Genomic DNA, 20,693 nt, shown 5'->3' with positions numbered 1-20,693 from the left:
TGTGTGTTGAAAGCGAGAAGCACTCGAGAGAGGAGATGAAGGGGAGTATGACGTTAAAACTCCTCTACTTCTTTCTCCTCTTGCTGCCTCAGTGCATTTCTGTTGTTTAAAAGTGTATCTGTGAGCTGCGTATAGCCAGGTTACTGAGTGGTAAAAGTCCATATTTCTAAAATTCTAGGCCAAATCATCTTACCAAAAACAGCTGAGAGCTTTGCAAAATAAAAAGTTGAAAATTCAATCTAAGTTTGAGAACCAGAATGGGTTGCAGGCCAGTTTTTTTGGAGGCTGGGATATATTTTTCCCGCCCCCGTGAATGGGTTTAAGTCCAGAAAACGTCCTAGCTGAGCCCTGCTGACCTGATGGTTTGAGGGTCCATCTGTCCGGTGACCTCCAGGCCGTAGAACCGCTGCATATCGCCAATGGCGTTGGACAGGATCTGAGCTGAGCGCATGGTCGACATCTGCCTGCTGGCCTGGGGCAGGTAGCCGTACATCCTCAGCCATGACTGGAGACGCACAGGAAGAAAAGCAAAAAGGAAACGGGCACAAATGAAGATGTGTCATCTATTCATTTCCTGCGATGCCAGTTCCCTCGAATCAAAGCTCCTTGGGATTGTATTACTGGCACTGACAGCGAGCACAACAAAAAAAAACTAACATTGAGACAGGAATTATTACATTAACAAGGAAAAAGAAATGACGCAGCCATTAGCATGAGCCTAATGTTGTCTAGAACAAGAATCTGAAGCCCTGAGCCCCTTGAAGCTTGTCTTCTCCTCAGCTTCAATTTGAGTAACATGACAACATGACAGAGACTTGTCTTGGTGCTTTAGCTTTGAGGGGAAAGTACTCGTATTTCTGATTTGATCGTCAGTAAGAGGTTTGGCAAATATATTGGTATAGAGTAGGTTTTTTTCAGGAAAAGTAAAGTGATACTATGATGCAACAGTGCTTTTTTGGAAATGTATGCTGCTGTGCATTGAATGTTTTGTACATAAAATGTAAGAAGGCCGGGAGGAGACCAGCCTCCTGTGTCCGAACGTATTCTAGGAGTATGTTCCTCGGAGGGCCGGGGAGGGTGGGGGGTTGTTAATGGCAGACATTAGGGGGAAAACGTGATACTTGATCCAATCAGAGATGACGCAAAGTCTATCCCACCTGTTTTACAGAAACCTTATATCGCCCGCACACATTCACACGCGCACGCACACAACACTTGCATATCGGGTAGTCCGGAGATACTAGATACGCCTACACACGGACACACTCCCATTTGGTGGTGCAGGAAATGAAGAAAAAAAAGTGTGTGTGCGCGTGTCTGTAGTGTGCATGTGTGCTCATGCATGTGGCTTTGTGAGCATCTGTGTGTTTGCAGATGTCGTCTCAGGTTTACGCCCATCTTTCACAATGCAGAATACTACTTGATAAAGCTCGGTGTTTACCTACCCACTCCTTCAAAGCCATAAAAACAAACTGACCTCTTTCAGTCATTCTTCTCATACACAGACACACACACACACAGCTTATGAATATGAAATACTGTATGTAATAATAATATATATATATATAATAATTGCTCTAGACACATACAAGTAACTACCCCACCCAGAAAAAGGGCTAAATGTGTTCCACACAAACAATAATGTGTCCACTCTCCACAGTCCATTTAATATAATAAAAATTGTTTTACTCTGTATACACCCTCAGCCGGACCGTCCTACACAACCACAAGACGACAGGATGTAATAAAAAGGGTTCAAAGGGCAGAGGCGTGGGCCTGCGCTCCACTCCACGTGTCCTTACAGTGCAGCTGTGATCGATTATCAAGAACTGATCAATTTATCAAATCGTTAAATGCTGATCTGTCAATCTGACATATTCTCATTCTTTGTGATCAGCTAAGATCATATATGCCGAATGTCGACAAAGTTGTGCATGTTCTGGTCACCAGTTCTGCCAGTTTGAATACATATGGATAAAGATACATTTTTAAAACCTACAGGAGCACCCGGAGAGTTATTCCCCACCTATATGCTGTTTCACCTTCAAAGTATTCCTCGCCAAATTTGAATAATCTGTTACCAAGCCGAGACCTATCTTTGGAAAAAAAAAAAATCCATGCAAATCCATCCATAACTTTCTGAGTAGTCGTGCTAACACACAAACCGAGCCAATTGCATGACCTCCGCGGCAGAGGTCATCAAAGGTACAGTGCGGTGAGGCAGCATACTCCTTTCACTCTGCACCTGAGACTTCATGTCTTTATTGTCTCTGCACAGGTCGTCGGGAGGCAGAAGATGAAAACCCACAGAGTTCGAGCCCTCAGGCCTTGGAGCACTTGGCCCGAGGAGCCGAAATATTTATAAAACACAATTTTTTGTGTGTGTGTGTGTGTGTGTGTTTGTGTGTTTGTGTGTGCTTTTTCTGGTCTGTGTTCTTAAAATATCCACTGTATTTGCATCTTCTAGTGTAATATAGGAAATATATACTCCTTTACGCCTTTAGTGCGATAGCAGAACGAACTAGTGGGGGACTGTCCACTGGTGAATCAACTGCTAGTGGAAATGTCTTCTAAAATAGGTCGCCAAATATACTGTGGTACCTATTAATATACCTGGGTAAAGTATAGCAGAGTGTGTGGGAAACACTGAACGTGAAAATTATACCACATAGTCTACAGATGAAAACCACAAAAGCTGATGACTCTAGTGTACACGGTCAAAGGTAGGACTCGGAGTAGTGAGTAACGATATGTGTCACTCTATGTATATGTAAAATTGTGTGTGTGTGTGTGTGTGTGTGTAGGAGCAGGAAGAAGCATAGGGAGGGCTGAACTGGACATGACCCTGACCCACCTCTGCCTTTAGATAACAACGCTTCAAACATGCTGACACAGACGCACACACTCTCAAAAACAAACATGCACTTCCTGAAACACTATCTAAATACTATATGGAACTCCTTCTGGCTCTGCCCCACACACACACACACACACACACAGACACAAACACACACACACACACACACACACACACACACGCACACACGCGCGCGCGCGCGCACACACACACACACACACACACACACACACACACACACACACACACACACACACACACACACACACACACACACACACACACACACACACACACACACACACACACACACACACACACACACACACACACACACACACACACACACACACACACACACACACACAGCTTGAGTGGAGGGGCAACAGGTGGCGAGGTTCACAGAACACTCTTCTCACCTCAATACTCTAAGCATACATGTCTTCACAGCTACACCGAGTAACAAAGCTTTTCGTTTGACTTTTCCAGCTGAAACGAGAACTGTCGCTGGCAGAATTGATCAGTGGCAGCTCCACGGTGATCAGCAGGAGGTTGGGAAACCCAATCTCAGTCCGACTAGTTTTGAAAATGAACATATGAAGAAAGTCTATTCTTTTGCTCCTGGGTTTATGTGTAGGGGTGCGTGTGTGCCAATACTTGATATGAGTGGTCGCTTTGACCGTGGTCGATCACCCAACCCTGCTGCAAAGTACTACAGTCTGACCTTCCCTCATCAGCTGAGCTGAATATAAAACAAGTCTTAGACAAAAGGAGAAATAGGGTTCTTTGCTTGCCTGTGCGTGTGTGCGGTGTGTGCGTGTGCGCGCGTGCGCATGTATACACTAGGCCTTGTCCATTAAATTGGCTTTCAAAGAGTCCTTGAGCTTACCTGCCAAAACCAGACCCAGCAATATACAAGGAGTAGTAAAACATGCCAGGACTGTGGGTGTGTGTGGGAGTGTGTGTGTGTGTCCACCACAATGTCAGCCAAGATACTAACAGAGCTTTTATTTCGGGGCTTGGTCTGCTGCCATCCCTTACCCCCCAAAGTCCTACCGAGAGGATTTCTAAGCAAATGGTGTAGCGGGAGTGAAATGGAGGCAGACAAGAGGGGAAGAGGGGAAATTCGATTTGAAGAGTCACACAAACAGAAAACACATCAACAGATCACCCCGAGGCATACGCCGAGGATAGTTCCCGTCTCATGGCAGTCCCCTGCCCCGTCCCGTCCCCGTAGCAACGTGCGCCTTTGTGGACGTGATGATAACCAATCACAGAGGAGTGGGGGCGGGGGTGGCAGGAGGACAGTGAAGAGACGACACGTTGCAGATTACATGGACACAAAGAAGACATGGACTGAGGAAGTTGTCCAGTTATGTGATTACCCAAATCCCCCCCCCCCCTTTCATTACAACGCTACGAGTTGCCATTGCACACTTTCTTTCACTCCGTCTCTCTGGCCTGTGTTATCGTGTCCATGTTTCTCTCTGCGCTCTCTCATCCTCCCTCTCGCCTATTCACAAGTTTTCTGTCAGGGCGCTCTCTCATCAGACAAGAGACTCCATTGTTTGTCAAGGCCTTGGAGTCCCAGAATCGGCATGCCTGTGCAGCAGTGTGTGTGTGTGTGTGTGTGTGTGTGTGTGTGTGTGTGTCCCAGTTAAAGAACAGCTGTCACATTCAGCCATCACATGCTGCACAGCTGAGTGTGAGCACCGCCACCCCTGTCAACTTTCTCTCACTCTCCATCATTGTCTCTCCTTTTCATAAATCACTCCATCACAGATTTCTCTCGCCTGCCGTCGGTTGAGAAATACCTCCTTTTTTTCTGGTCACTTTTAATAATCTCTCTTCTTTCCCTCATTCCTCCACCCACCCACCTCATCCTTTTTGTCCAGACAGAGTAGGATTTGAGTTTCTCAGACTAACTCCTCAACACATGGATTTAAGCCCATTTAAAGAGTGAGGACTGGTATTTCCGTATTTAAGTAGGTGTATAATTCAGTCTCAACACAATCCAACAGTCTGGATTTGTTGTTAAGACACCAGCTGCTTTGAAACAATCTACATTTTACATATTATTTCATTCCGCATGCTGATTACATTGTTCAAAACACATTCAGTCCTCTTACCTGTACTTTATCTTAGAAAGTGGACCACACAGTATGAGCTTTACCGCCTTATCACCACTGAAATTCGAGCGTACTCTCTGTTCACACATAAAAAGAAATTCTATAACCACTATTATGGCTGTTGCGGGTGAGAGCAAATTATCCTCCCGGACTCCAGAGAAACATACATCCGCCACAAAAGACACAATGTGGCCATCAGCGACTTTATAAAAGCTGGGGAGATTAGCAGGCCCATCAACAAACAGCATGAGGTGATACTTCAATCTAACAGAGCCTCCATTCTTTGCTGTATTTACTGGTCCCCTACTGATAAAACTGAAACTATCAATGAGAACACACTGTTGCTTCTACACAACAAATATGCCTTGAACTTTTCCTCCAAGTTAAAACAACAACTGAACAACTAAAAGGTGCCGTGTGAGGGATTCAGAGGATCTGTGGGCAGAAATCTAATATATTATTGAAAATGATGTTTTCATCGATGTACAATCATCTAAAAATAAGTAGCGTTGTGTAGACATTGCCCCCTATACATCAGGAGCAGGTCCTCTTCTACAGTGTCCACCATGTTGCACCGCCGTGTTTCTACGGTAGGTGAGAACGGACAAACCGAACAATAGCTGTGTTTTACATCTAAATGTCAAGTGAATTTTAACTGGACTGAAAATGCAAATGGCGTGCACTTCCGTCAGCTGGTTTGGAGCGAACAAATTAGACCAGTATCGTCAGAAGATGGCAGCATAGGCTACAACAGTTGCCTTAGCTATATACCCATAAAACATGCTGTAATGGAGAGAGGAAACACGGAGGAAGGTCTGCAGGAGTTACTTTCAACTATTATTATCATAATACTTTCTATTCAGTAAGTATTGGCTATGTGTACACTGTCCAGAGACAAAGACAGAAAAATGCCACTCCAATCTGATGCACGCAGCGACAGCAAGGGCGATAAGACGACGGGGGTCTTATGCAACCATGGCTCCGAGAAAGAGTATAAACCTTTTCGAGAATTAGAGGAAGTGCTTGGAAGGGGAGGGTGAGGTGAGTTACGGTTTTCCCCGAAACGGCTACAACTGATTTTCATTAACTGGCTTCCATGTATGGGATTAGGGTAGATCTGAAGAGACTGGCTTAGATCTGCAAAACATCAGGTGTGTGTGTGTGTGTGTGTGTGTGTGTGTGTGTGTGTGTGTGTGTGTGTGTGTGTTTGTTTGTTTGTGTTTTTGCATGATTCCAAGGTCCCGTAAAGCCTGTGTCCCCCCCCCGTTGCTTTCTTTCCCGTACGGATCTACACTGATCTCAAACGCGGCCTCTGTGGAACCCAACCAACGAATTATCTGCCGTTGCAAGTCAGAACTTCAATCCCTGACAACGCAGCTTACTAGGGTATTTGCGAACATTTGGAAAACCTGCTGTCACATCATAGTTTTTAGAAACATATGGTATCAATATCGAAATGTAGCTATCGTCATATCGAATGTTAGAAAATTTGGTTAAAAAGCCTTTTTTTCGCCTAAAGTGTCCTTGCACTCGTACGTGGTTTCAATACTTTCACTTTTAATCCAAACAACAGCAGTTGGAGTACCTAGTTATTACAACAAATCGCTCATGAACATCATTACAATCACTGATTTCCAGGAAAGTGGCCTGTTGTGTTTATTTTGCCCATGAAGATGCTTTGTAATAGGTTAGTGCCAACGAGCACAAGGCGGCTGGATGACAAGAATGTTTGTCACTTGATTTTCATGAACATTCTGTTAAATTTTCTTTTGCTCGCATTGGAGCAGGACATTCTGAATGTTAAAAAACACAACAACATGGGTAATGGAGATGTCTAACTACTTGAGCTGGAACACAAACTCGCACACCCATTTAGCAACACGCGATAAGGACTTTCAACCTCAGTCCACACATTGTGTAAACCCGACATCTGTTGGCTGAGTAAGACGCATTAGCACACACACACACACACACACACACACACACCTGCACATTCCACAGCTGTGTTAGTGTGTGTTGCAAGTTAACGCAGCCAGACCCCCCCCCCCCCCCCCCGGCCACTGAGTTTGGTGGTGTAAGCTCACCTCTAATGACCGGGAGGCGGGAGGCCTCTACGTCTTACTGTCTTACTGTCTGGTCTGTCTGTGTCCTTTTTCTCTCTGAGCCCCACCGTTAATCTCCCTCTGGGTACACACAGAGCCCTTATCTCTTGTTGTGAATTGTCTCTCGAAGCGCCGACGGACTGATGGAACAAGAACGGCTCGTGTTCTGACTTGACACCATGGCGCTAATTGGCGTCTAGGGACACGCCTAAATACAGTAAACACAGAGTTAAATGTACACAAATGGTGAAAAGGAAAGTGAAGTGTGGAAATATTTTTGGGAAAAAGACTGCGTTGGATATCTTGACAGAGATATGATGCGGATTCTGCTCTGAATAAATGAAAGAGTTCAATACCATGTAGTTTAACCAAACCGTGGCTTCTGAAGTGCCTATGGTCACGACCACAGTGCTGGGCTTTTCTTCGTGTTTGCATTTCCACTTGAGGGGAAAATGGACATGATTGGTCGAGCGTGGATTACCGAGAGGGAACATTTTTTTGGGAACCCTCGTAATGTTTGCAAACAAAACTCAAAGGTCATTCCGCGAGAGTATAAGATCTCATTTCCGTGGAAACACGACCTGCCAGTCGGCTTTGCTAACCGAATAAGCTTGTGAGACAAGAGTGTGTGATGACGAGGGCATAATGATGATGATGATGATGATGATGATAACAACCACAGTAATGAAAATCATATTGGTAACCCAGATGGTGTGCAGTGGATAACCCTGCCTCAGTGCTGATTGGCTGGCTCCTGCCTGAAGCTATATGGCACAGGTTAACACCATGCCTCCATGTCAGGTGATTGAAGAAACACAAACCATTCCAGGGCTGCAACTAACGGTTATTTTCATAATCGATTAATCTGTCGATTATTTTCTCGATGAATGGATTAGTTGTTTGGTTCATAAAACGTCGATCGTGTTTCCCAACACAACATTCATGTTTTGTCCGCACACGGAAGATATTCATGGAGGAGCAAAGAAACCAGAAAATATTCATAGTTGGGAAGCTGAAATCAGAGAATTTTGCCCCCCATTAAAACTACTTGAACCGATTAATCGATTATTAAAATAGTTGTTGACTAATTTAGCAGGCGATTACTAATCGATTAATCGACGAACTGTTGCAGCTCCAAACCACTGAAACCGCAAATCAGAAGATCGCACGTGTGTGTGTGTGTGTGTGTGTGTTTTGAATAGAACTGCTCAGGGATTATTACAGCAATGGGACATTCTCCTTTATTTTATGTTTTGCACCGTTGCCATTTTTCAAAATTGCCAAAAGAGTTCGCGTGGGAGCGATGAACTCCTGATGATCTTTTACCTCCGAGTTGAAGGCGCCGCCGCCGCCGCCGCCGTCCTCCGCTCCGCCGCGCGCCCCGAGCGCGCACAGCCACAGCGCGAGGAGGGTCCGTCTCCAGAGCAACCGGGCGCAGCGCTCCCGCGAGGAGGAGGCCATGGTCCCGCTGTAACGGCCTGGACGACTTCTGTTGTTGTTGTTGTTGTTGTTGTTGTTGTTGTTGTTGTTGTCTCTGTGCTAACCCCAAACTTATGTTTAAAAAAAAAAAAAGGTGCTAAACTATTCGCTAGCAAGAATGCTACAACGGCGCACTTGTGTCCCGGAGAGGAAGCCCCGTGCCCGACGGGCACAGTCCGGGCATTCGCTCCACGGAAGTCGGCGAGTTTGTTCTGTCTTTCTCTCTGTCTCTGTCTCTCTCCCTAAAAAACGTCTCTAACGTTTCACGCCGCCGCCGCCGCCGGCAGCAGACCTCCTCGCCTCGCCTCGCTTCGCCTCGCCTCTCTCCGCACGCGCTGCTCCGTCGTCCCGGTGCCGACGTCTCATCCAATTCACGCCTTAATTGGCGACGTGCGGTCGGGTCTACAGAGGAGCCGCTACCAGCGGAGCAGGTCGACGGCGGCACGGTAACATTTTTTTTTTTTTTTAATCCTCAAATCCACTCGGGGTTTGAAAACGGATAAACCCGCGCGATGATGCCCGCCGGAAGGTGGAAAGTTGCAAAGCGCCCGCCCGACGCGCTGCGACCGAGTGATGAGACCCGAAGTTCCCCCGGCACTTGACAGACTCCTTCGGCGGCGGCGGCAGCTTCGGTCAGTGCATGCGAGCTCCGGGTCTTTTAGTTCGCGACCCCTTTGTATATATATAAAAAAAAAATGTATTAGACGTTTCTTCTCCCGTTGTGTCCAGTTGTCTCTTTCTGGGGGGACATGCACTCGGACGGTGCTTTCTTCGTCAGTTGCCGTCGGTCCTGTCCCGAGGCGCGTGGGCTCGTCTCTCTCCCCCACCGGAGCCGGGAGGTGTGTGGAGTGGTCCCTCTGACCGCGGTGTTTCGGTTCCCAACGTGCATATGCGCGCTTCAAATTGGAACAGCACGAGGGCGACGTGTTCCTGTTTGGACTTTCAAAATAAAAAAATAGCTAGCCCGCAAAGCCGGACCAGTCTGACTCCTGTCATTAGGAGTGAGGCATAAAAAAAGGATCTATGCAAAATTAAACGTTGATTTTTTTTTCTCCCACTAGAACTCTGTGACATTCTTCACCATATCACATGTTCCGAGAAGTAAATACTGAATCATTCATAGGAGCACAGATAGCCTATATATAAGCTTAATTTATCAAAGTGGTAAACATGTGTCATAGATTTGGATACTGTTGCTAAAACTGCATGTCATACGACTGTGAAAGAGGTAGAGACATTGAAATGATGTTTCCCCCAGTCCCGGCCAGGTGATAACTTTTCGCCCTTTATTTTGAAGGCAGATTGCATTTCCGGTGATGTCTCGTCTTACTACGGCTGGCTCGATGGCGCTAACCACTACAATGCCTTATCGAGCAGACGGATGGAGGTGGAAGTGGAGAAGTAGAAAAAGAGCCCGAGGGAAAACATGACCCCCCCCCCCCCCCCCCCCCCCCCCCCCCCCCCACCACTTTTTTTTAATAGCTCCACCACAGCGAGGTAATGGACCACAGCACACACACACTCACACACACACACAAACACACAGTACTGATAAAGTACAGAGATAAGATATGGGATCATCTCTATTCATTAACAAATATAAGGATATTTTTACTGTAAGTTTTGTTGAAAGAGAGATGCACACACACACACACACTTCCATGTCTGTTAAATTCTTTGGAAGCAATGATAAGCAAATGCACCATTGATTCCACATTTACACTAAGCTGTCGGTGTATTAATGCCATTTAGGATGTGCCAGGTTTGTGGTCATTTCTTTTTTTTTTCTTTCCTTGGCTTGACCACAACAACAGGGCAAATGCCAATGTCCACAACTGACTGACTGACTGACTGACTGCTGAAGTTACACCATTGGTGTATTCATCAAAAGAAATAACTTGATTCCTAGAAAACACTTAGCAATAATTATTTGGAGACTTTTGGGTCATTACCGTGAACCACTTTCTGCAGAAGAGAGTAGCCAGTACTGCGAACGAGAGGTCCAGCTTCCCTTTTTGCTCCTCACATCTCTCACTGTGTCTGCCTACTTAGACTTGAATAAGCTTCAAGCTTTCTCCCTGAGTGATCTCTTTTCTCACGTAATATGCCCAAAAATCACAGCACAGTCAGTGTCGTGTCTGGTGATTTTAGTTGGGCAATGTCACAGTTATCAAATCGGAAATTTAGCAGTTCGGAGCAGCAGCCAGGAAACAGCTCGGAAGTGACTGCTTGTCAACATGTCTTTGCGTTTCAGTCGCCGTCTCATGCTTGTTGCATTGTATGAGAACAGAAACAGAAAACACATGTAAATGGAGTGGAACTTTGTCGGGAATTTGGCTGTATTAGAATACTCTATACGTGAGCACAGAGAGTCTGAGTTAGTGAATCAAACAGATGAATGGCTGAGACCAGCTGATGCACTAGGTAGGATGCAAATATGATGCAATGACATCACAAATATGTCTATTAGCATATTGCATCATGTAGCGACAGCATGTCGGAAACTATAACCTCAATCTTACAAACATTTTGCACCATACTCTGTCCATCTGGTCCACCAAATAAACTGACAACTTAATCTAAAACCTTGAAATCATCATAAGAAATTGGGTTGCCCCATGTTTGGTAGAGAAGAAGAAGAAAAAAGAATTGCTGTTGTCAAATTTGCCCAGGTGAGAAGGAAGCACCTTAAATAACTACTGTAAGAAGGCAAAAGGAAGTAGCTATTTGCAGAATGGGTTTTAAATGCTTGCTGGTTCAAGACTGGAAACCATAACAGCTACTAAATAATCAACATCCAATGTCTGAAATGTACATTTTGGCGATTTCTCATTTAGTGAGGAGTCACAAAAAAGGGGGATAAGGATGTGAAGTGAGAGGGTGATGATGAAGGTCTCTCGTATTCAAACCCAACACACGATCGGTACATGTGGTCGTATAAGTCACCAGGATACACCTGGCAGAAAGGCCACCTGCACGTTCGGCCAGTAAACATGCTGATGGATGAAGCACAATGTGCAACACACACACACACACACACACACACACACACACACACACACACGCACACTGTCACAACCTACAGGTGGCTCCATAGACGAGTCAAATGGGCCAGACAGACGACTCAGGCCTTTTGTTTCCATTTGGACTTGTTTCCTCTACATTGAAAGTCACGACTGAGCGATTGAACGTCTGGGCGTGAGAATTGCACGATTTTTCTGCAAAATCAGATGGGGGATTTTCATGTGGAAATTGTTGCCTGTTACAGTATATTTTACAAATGACTGATTCTTTCCAATTTTGGTTTCAAATTTCATCCTCGTAATCACACAGTGGAAAATATATGTATATACAATATATGCGAATTGGAGAATGAAATGTTGTCTTTGAACTCTCGCCTTGCTTCATTAGATTTTTCAGTGTGCTACTCCCCTCGGTTGGCGGGAGCAGAGACATGCAGCCATGAACCTATGTAAAAGTGATGAGCAGTATATGGAGCGATGGACTGCTGCGATCAACTGGCTTCTACGCAGAACCATAAACGAATGCTGAATGTGTCTACAAAATATATGTGCGGTGTCTAAAGTTGAGTATAATCTTTGTGAGAAACTGTAGGATTCAGTGGCAACAGAGGCAAGACAGTGATCCTTTTGTTCACCTTCTGTCTGCTTCCTCTTTTTATTTTTGAATACCATTAACCGCTTTTGTTTTTTGTTTTCTACTTACCATGAAGCTCTTGTCACATCATCTGCGTTGTGTGATCTCTTCAGACGAAATTATTTCCACAGGCATTCAGCAACATGCAGAGGTGAGCTATGCTTTGATCCTCTTTGGCTCAGACACAGCAACATTTAACTAGATATGTGTTGGTTCTTTAACTGCATGGAAATGACTTGGAAATGATATATGCATATCAAAAACTATGTTTTCTTCAATGTTGAAGTCAGATGTCATGTCTATTCCTTTGCCATACGTCGAAAAGGCAGCAATGCCTCTTAATAGTTTTACTTCTAAATCTTGTATTATCTGAATTTTGATGCATGACACAACGTTGGTATTTGTGTATTCTCATTCTCTATATTAAATCTATATTTTGCGGAGGAACTTGGCTTGTCTCTGTTGCGTGTGGTCTGCTGTACGCTGCCCTGAATTAATGCATTGTCTGAAATGCAGAAGGCCCCTGGCTGATACTCATCAACTGTGATATTTTGAGGCAACGTTTGCTTCGATGGCGTGTCACTTTTTCTTCTACTGATGAACGAGTCCATGACATATGTCTTGTAAAAAAAAAAAAAGTCAAAGGCAGGCTTTCATTTTACATTAACCTTCTCCACTTCACAGGAATAACTGGTGGCTCTTCTGGTGGCTGCTCCTGTATTTGATGTCCTTTGACATCACCTGTAAACATCCTGGTAAACCTGGCTCTGAACATCACAATCCAAATCAAAGCCAATTGAAGAATAACAACGTAAATCAAAGAAAAAAAAATAAAATACCAGGTCAGCCTATAGACACACACACATACACATGCACACAATCTTAACATACACTAACGAAAAAAAGTAACACATTTTTTTCATCTACAGCTTCGGATGTCAAGCGTTCTATGGCGGACGTAAACAGCTTTGTAAAGAAAGGGAGCAGCGATGACGTTTTCGAGTAATCATTTTTAGTATATACTATATATTATTTATCATTCTTTTCATGAAAAGCTCTTTAATATTTACATTGCGTATGTTTATTTGTGTTTATTATTAATATTTTTTTTCAAAATACTTATATATATACCTGTGCATAAAAGCGCAATATAAATAAAGTCTGATTGATGCTGCACATGGTGGAGGTTGAAATGTAGTTTTAGATTAAGGCATTTTGGGATCTAGAATTTGATTATGTAAGGATTTCAGGAAAACAATTGTCACTCAGAATGACATTATGCTTCTTTGTTCTTTTCTGACAAGAACTGTGAAGAGTCTAGAGGAGCTTCTGGACCAAGTGGAAGTGAATGAAACGATGATCATCTCTCTCAGTCACTTGGTGGCTCTTCTTCAGAAGCCCAAAGGCCCCTTCAAAGGCCTCGAATTTTATGGCAGTCAGAGTGAGGTAAGGACGTGTCGGTCTGGTTTGAAGAGTTAAAGTCAGAACGATCACATGTCGAATTTGCTGGTCGACGTTTAGCCATCAACAACTGTACTGGATGGGCGGGCAGGTGAAATTTTGCGCACACATTCTTGGTTTCCATATGATGAATTGCGCTCGGGCGATCCCCTGAATCCTTTCTCTAGCGCCACCACGAGGTTGCCACTGGTCTTTAGTGAAATTTGGCTTAAGGTTCTTATTTAAATTTCTCAACCTATCAGAATTAATTACATTCCCCCCCCCATTATTCTGTGACAGATATTAGTTTGACACAGTATTTGACTTCACGCTTTTGACGCTGTGCCTCTGTTCTACAGGCGAACGACAAAAACACTGTCCCCAACAGCACAGTGAGCGTTCGACTGCCCAGAGAGGTGGACGTTGGATCAGACAACACCATTGCGTTTTGCTTGCTTACCTGGCCGGAAGGGAATGGGGTCAGAGAATTTAATGAATTTATGGAAAATGAAGTTGAAAATAATCTGAACGGCTTTTTTTTGAGCCCAAGTGTCCCCTCAGCAAGGTTTAAAAAATCCCTCTGTGTTTTGTCTGGTTTTAAAAAAATGATATTATTGGTTTTAAAATGGAACCAAACGTGTGTCTTGTTTGGCTTAGTTGTAGTAAGTTAAGTTTCCCCCGTTGCTCTTGATTACGAAGACACAGAGATACTCTCCTCTAAGCCTGCATTGTCACACGGCCCACCGTTCAAAATGTTTTAGATGTGGCCCTGACCTCTAAAATATGATATATGATATTTTAGCCTCAGCTTAACCCAAATTGCAGCACTTTTGGTTCATTAATCAAAGTGCTGATAAAATGATCCACATTGTTGTATTTCATGGTTTGATTTCATGAAAGAGTAGTATAGTCCTTTTTTTAATAGTTTTTTTTCTTTCTATTTTGTTTGGCCAAATGTACAAAGGAAAACCTACAGCTGCTATTGCAACAGGAAGAAACACAGTATTTGTTTCACACATAAACTGTTGTTGGGCTCTCACGGTCATCATTTTTGAATAAATGTTCACACAGGCAGGAAATCTCTCACAAAAAGGGAAAGGGATGTCGGCTTGTGACAAAATGACAAAAGTCCCAAAATGCAATGTTGTAGTGAGACAGTAAGGGAAGAAACGGCTCCCGTTCCTCACCCTTCAAAATTCTAACGAAGGAAAGTGTGTAGACTACACCAGTAAAGCCACAACTTTGCATCAGAATGAAGATGACAGATGATATCAAGCAGTGTGACAAGATCGCAGAGCGGCTTTTTTTGCTTTTTGACACTGGATCAGACTTTACAAAATAACTGTCGTGGCTGAACTGTCGATCTCACCGAATGTATGTTGTACTGTAGACACTGGCAGCCGCAGATGACCTGTATGAGAACAGACTGGTTGGCCTTTATGTGCACGGCAAGACTATTTCAGGACTACAGGAGCGCGTCAACATCACCATGGTTCTTACTAAGGCCATTAATGTAACTATCACCTCTATTCTCATATTTAATATACCGTAATCTTATATTCTTGTCTCATTATTGAATACTGCATATATTAGTGTGTTTGTGTATGTGAGTAAAAGTCATGAATACTAACCTGATGCAATAACCCAATGTGAACCTGGTATGTCATTGTGTCGAAGGAGACGCAAGAACCAACGTGTGTGTTCTATAATTTTTCACGAAAAGGTGAGTAAACAATAACGATTAAAACAATAATTTCTTTTCGCTGTGGGGATGATGAGTTGGATTCTTTGTGGTGTCACCCATGTCCAGCAGAGTGCGCCGACTCACTGCAGCTCAGATTGTGACATCATCATATGCATAAACTGGTCTGTGTGACTGTGTTTGACTTTGCCAGTATATAGCAGGGACGGCTGCCTAACCCTGTGGGAAAGAGGTCAGGGTCACATCACCTGCTCCTGTGACCACCTCACATACTTCGGTGTGCTCGTGGTAGGGCCGACCTTTTGTGTCTTGCAAAAGTATAGAAGCGTAGAGAGTACCTCATTAAGACTGCATACAAACATACCTTTACCGGGTAACCCTTCAACACGACCTCCCACACTATCTAAAAATGGAATCGTTATAATCTGAACGGCTGTCAGAATCAACTTCATTTGGCTGAGTACATTTAACAGTTTGACTCCAGTACTCATGTAGTAATAAAGTGGCAGAGAACACATCTACTGTACAGTAACAATAACAAGCTGAACAACTATAATCACACACACACATGCATAAATTGAGGATATATGAACAGTTGAATATGACAACGACAGGATGTTATTACATGTCATTGCACACTGCTTTCTGGTGCACTCATGGTGCACTGCTCTGCATTTTGCTTTACCACAGTGTCACTTTTCATGCTACTACTAGATGGCGAAAGAGTTAAGAAAAAAAAGAAAACAATTCTACACAGTGACTAATTGCTAGTGGAAAAAGCACAATGTAAAGTTCAATTACTTGTAATCTTCCATTCAAAATTTCCCTGACGTTAGACGTGAAATTTTTGGCTGCAAATCAAAAGGTATGCCATTGTATTGAAAGTCTCAAAAGTGAAATCCGTGGGGTGCATCGTGCTCTTTATACTGTATTTACAGTATATTCTACTTATTATATATTGGAAAATAACTTAAAAGCCTATTGTAGATTTTGCATGTTAATCTTAATATCCAGAATAACAAGTGAGGCAAAGGTATTAGAATAAAAAAAGTAAATCATTTGTATTTAATTTAAAAATGTATTTAAATGGAAATACTCAAAGCACCTAGGTGCAGTATTTGAAATACATGCCCCACGTTGAGTGTTTTCCTAACCGCATATTACAATTTAAATCAGAACATATCAAGATACATATTATCTGGTGTACTTTCTCCACAGGTGTCTGCTTCCATCTCCCCTAGAGACCAGGAGATCCTGACATACATCAGTCAGATTGGCTGTGGTCTTTCTCTCTTTGCCCTGGTCACCGCTGTTTTCATCTTCATCACAAACAGGTTGCATGTTCTTCCCTGGTGTATTAATCTCCTCACCTTTCATTGTCCCTCATCTCTTTTTACCTCAAATCTATGGTCCTCTTTGAAATGTTTTTAGTTATAGCAGCATCCCTCTGTCCCCACTCCCTTCTTCAGTTCCTCAACTCTCTTCTTCCTCCCCCGTTTCACCTTTTTCTTGCTTTGCTGCCCCTTTAATACTTGTACATTTGTTGCCTCTACTTTAAAATGCAATGTGCTCTCCTTCCTTTCTTGCCACATTTCGCCTCTCCTTCTTACAGCAGTTGCATTGCTACCGTGCCATGTCTGTGCACAATCAGTTCTCCTCTGTTTGACAGAACGGTCAGGGCAGATGTCTCCATGAAGATCCACATCAGTCTGGCCGTTGCCCTGATCCTCCTCAACCTGCACTTCCTCCCCAGCCAGACAGTGGCGGCGCAGGCCTCCACTGGGCTTTGCATTTACATGGCTCTTTCCCTTCACTACTCCCTGCTGGCCACTTTCGCCTGGATGGCGTTGGAGGGGTTCCACGTCTACATCCTACTAGTGCGAGTCTTCAATATCTATGTCAAGAGATACCTGCTCAAACTCAGTGTGGTGGGATGGGGTGAGTAAGAGTCACCAAGGCTCCGGGACCTGCACAATCAAAAGTTTTGAGCGACTAGAAGAAATCAAGACCATCCTTGTGTTGCCTGCAGGTATTCCTGCAGTCATCGTGTCCCTGGTGGCCGTCATAGACAGAGGAGCATATGGTCGTGTTGCCCTGGACTCATCTAACCCCAATAGCACTTTAATGTAAGGGAGAAGCGGGACGAATTTGCAAGCACTCAGATGTAATTTAACGGTATACATTTGACATGTATTCGACCTCCAATTCACAGTCACAATGTTTTTTAAAAATGCTAAGAAAGAATGGCTGTAATGTGCTGACATACTCCATTTCATGGTCAACAGACCCCAAGTCAGCAAACGGCTGAATTTCCTAAAGTCAAAAACACTGAATCCCGACACACTCAGGGATATTTCTTCCTGTATCTAACAAAATCTTTAAACAACTGAATTGAGATTTTTGATCACAGAAAAAGATTTTGCACTGACTGTGAGATTAAATTGCGATTCCTACTCCCACACGTGCTTCTCTTTGCAGATGCTATATAACCAATGACACAGTAAAGGTCGTGACCACAGTGGGAGCATTTGGCTTGGTGTTCATCTTTAACATGATCATGTTTGGGGTGACAGTCATACGTGTTATGAGTCTCCGGCCTATCAAAGAGGTACGTGTCCATCTGCGCTGTCTTTTGCTTCTATGGAATTTGCTTTTTTTGTATCGTTGGCATGTTTATTTGCCAGACTTCTCATATTTCAATAAAACTGGAAAAACTTTTAACTGGTCAAGCCCATGTGCTTACCCGACCGTATACGGTGCATTCAGACAGCATTAGGACCCCCATTGTTTTGTTTTCACATTTTGTTATGTAGCAGCCTCATGATAAAACGAATGATAAATGATAACACTTATTATAAAAGGGAAAACTGAAATATCACATTGACACAAGTATTCAGACCCTTTGCCAAACTGAGCAATGGGCCATTGGTACGAGGGCAGACCAAGAAGCCGATGGTCACTCTGGCCGAGCCCCAGAGATCCTGTGAAGATGGCGGCTCGACAGAAGCCTCTCTTCAATGGAATAATCAAGAATGTCCAGATTGAAGGAAAGAAAGAAGATTCTCTGGTCTCATGAAAGCAAGATTGGACTGTTTGGCCTCAATTCCAAGTGTTATGTCTGGAGGGAACCAGACACCACTCATCACCTGCCCAATATCCTCCTGGTATAGTTGAGGAGCGGCCCAACCGGAGCTGTGACTTGAACCCAATCGCACATCTCTGGAGAGACAGGAAAAATGGCTGTAGACCAACGATCCCCATCTAAACAGACCAGAGTTTCGCAGAACATGCAAAGAAAAATCCCCAAATCCAGGCGTGCAAAGCTTGTCAGGTCATACCCAAGACGTCTCGAGGTTTATTCCCTGCCAGAGGTGTGTGAAGTACTGAGCGAAGGCTCTGAATACGCATGTCTGTGTGATGTTACAGTTGTTTTCTTTTTATTAAAAACAACTTAAGCAAGGCTACAACATTAAAAGACAAAGCTAGATTACGTTTTGGTGTCCACTCTACCAGACTATATACATGTCATGGTCTCTAACCGGCACTTTCTGATCACCTGGGACCTTCCAGCATGGGCAGAGTGACCGTGACAGAGCCAAGCGAGACATCTGCACCCTGCTGGGGGTCTCCACTCTGCTCGGCATCACCTGGGGCCTGGTCTTTTTCTCGTTTGGCTACCTGACGGTTGCCGGCCTCTACACCTTCTGCATCCTGAACTCACTGCAAGGTCTGGCACATCAATTAAACGGGGACGTTTCTGTAAACACGCGGGGCATTGGTCAGGTGTCATTCAGGACGAGGCGCAGATGTGTGTAACAACAGCTCCTGTAAGCTGATCAGCGGGTGTTTGCATTACTGCACGTTCATGCCCAAATAAGTAGAACTGTAATCTAAACTTGGCCGTGAACGCGTACAGGGCAGAGCAAGGATATCATAAAAACTCTCTGGATCATTAACCATGCAAAGTTAGGACATTTTACTCCTGTTGCAAACTGACATGATTACAGGAAAAAAATGTATCTACTGGAAGTCACATGCACTGTCAAGAATGAATGGTGCACAGTTTAAAAAAACAAACATGTGTTCACTTGTAGTGGATACTGGCCTGACCCTTTACATTGATAATGTACGTCTGATATATGACGAGTAACGTGTCACGGTAAGATTGTTTATCAGCGGCATATTGGAATATTTGAATATTTGGCAATTTGCATGACACCCTCCTGATGTGCTCGCTCTAACACTTTAATGTTTTTTTGTTTTCTGTGCTTTGACTCACACAGGCGTCTTCATCTTGCTGTGGTTTGTGATGTCTCTGAAAAAGTACAGAAGCTCAGCCACAGCGACGAGCAGCGTAACACGCAGCACCAATAGCTAAGGCCGGACTCAGCTCATAGTATCAAGATGTGCGTGCGTGTGTGTGTGTGTCGCGATATCTAATGTAAGTGAATATTAAATGTAAAAACACAATTCACAGTTTCATAGCTTTTTCATACCTTTCACCCTCCAGGGCGACTGTGGCTCAGGCCGTACAGTCGTTCGCCCACCAACCCAAAGATTGGCGGTTCGATCCCAGCCTCTGCCAGTACACATGCCGTTGTGTCCTTGGGCAAGACACTTAACCCTAACTTGCCTCTGACGGCTCTTCCCACACTGTATGATTGTGACAGAAAAATGCCTGGTAAATAGCAGCGCTGTATGAATGTGGGTGAATGTGACTTTCCTGTAAAGCGCTTTGAGTGGTCTATATGACTAGAAAAGCGCTACATAAATACAGTCCACTTTACCATCCTTAACATAACCTGGTGTGCTTATAGAAACTTATTTTTCTCCCTGGGCAAAAAAAAAAATAGGAGCATGCATTTTTTTTCAGGATGTTGCAGTACAAATATATATATTTAAATTATATATTAATTTACCGCTCTACCCTGTGAGGTGTACAAATGAAAGGAAAATGCAGAAAGATGAAGCAGAAAACTACAGTAGATGCAGATTGTTTGTTCTCCTCCAAATGTGATACGGGTTCAACCGAAACTCACCGGACGTCGATTGCGTGTAATAGCCTGTGGCCATACACCTGCAGCACGGAGAAAAATGGATAATCTGTTGCATTTGAAATACGGATTCATGAACATGTTCACCATATTTTCTTTTGTTGTAACATTCATCATATTTTTTCTTTATATCTGTATAATATTTTCTTCCCACTGAAAGTTTGTGTGTATGTATCTTTTAATGTGAATTTATTTTTACCAGTCACAAAAACTGTCAATAAACCTAATATACAAGAAGAGCAGATGGAAACGTCAGTCTTTACATAACATCAC

General features: G+C 43.7%; 2 protein-coding genes across 3 annotated transcripts in view; one reads left to right on the top strand and one right to left on the bottom strand.

Moving 5' to 3' along the window:
- Window positions 1-9,410, bottom strand: part of mmp15b (matrix metallopeptidase 15b) — a 31,209-nt gene extending 21,799 nt beyond the window's left edge. The window contains exons 1-2 of the mRNA XM_035629204.2: window positions 8,415-9,410; window positions 357-505 (exon numbers count right to left, since the gene is read on the bottom strand). Of these exons, the coding sequence (XP_035485097.1) occupies window positions 357-505; window positions 8,415-8,549 (284 nt within the window). The 5' untranslated portion in view covers window positions 8,550-9,410. The remainder of the gene's footprint in view (window positions 1-356; window positions 506-8,414) is intronic.
- A 606-nt stretch (window positions 9,411-10,016) lies between these two features.
- Window positions 10,017-20,659, top strand: LOC118302780 (adhesion G-protein coupled receptor G2-like). 2 transcript variants are annotated; one of them, XM_035629213.2, is made up of 16 exons: window positions 10,017-10,064; window positions 11,979-12,152; window positions 12,301-12,375; window positions 12,909-13,066; window positions 13,154-13,226; window positions 13,529-13,670; window positions 14,024-14,143; window positions 15,055-15,177; window positions 15,342-15,387; window positions 15,560-15,654; window positions 16,585-16,700; window positions 17,036-17,304; window positions 17,396-17,492; window positions 17,845-17,974; window positions 18,937-19,093; window positions 19,650-20,659. In XM_035629213.2, the coding sequence occupies exons 3-16, from the start codon at window positions 12,368-12,370 to the stop codon at window positions 19,742-19,744; spliced, it is 1,629 nt and encodes a 542-aa protein (XP_035485106.2). In that variant the 5' UTR covers window positions 10,017-10,064; window positions 11,979-12,152; window positions 12,301-12,367; the 3' UTR covers window positions 19,745-20,659. The 2 variants fall into 2 exon arrangements, with proteins under 2 accessions (XP_035485106.2, XP_035485109.2); XM_035629216.2 differs by having other exon boundaries at window positions 11,979-12,375.
- The last annotated feature ends 34 nt before the right edge of the window (window positions 20,660-20,693 follow it).

Source organism: Scophthalmus maximus, chromosome 4 (genome assembly GCF_022379125.1).
Source record: "Scophthalmus maximus strain ysfricsl-2021 chromosome 4, ASM2237912v1, whole genome shotgun sequence".
In the NCBI taxonomy this organism is placed as follows: Eukaryota; Metazoa; Chordata; class Actinopteri; order Pleuronectiformes; family Scophthalmidae; genus Scophthalmus; species Scophthalmus maximus.
This window is presented reverse-complemented; position numbering and strand designations above follow the sequence as displayed.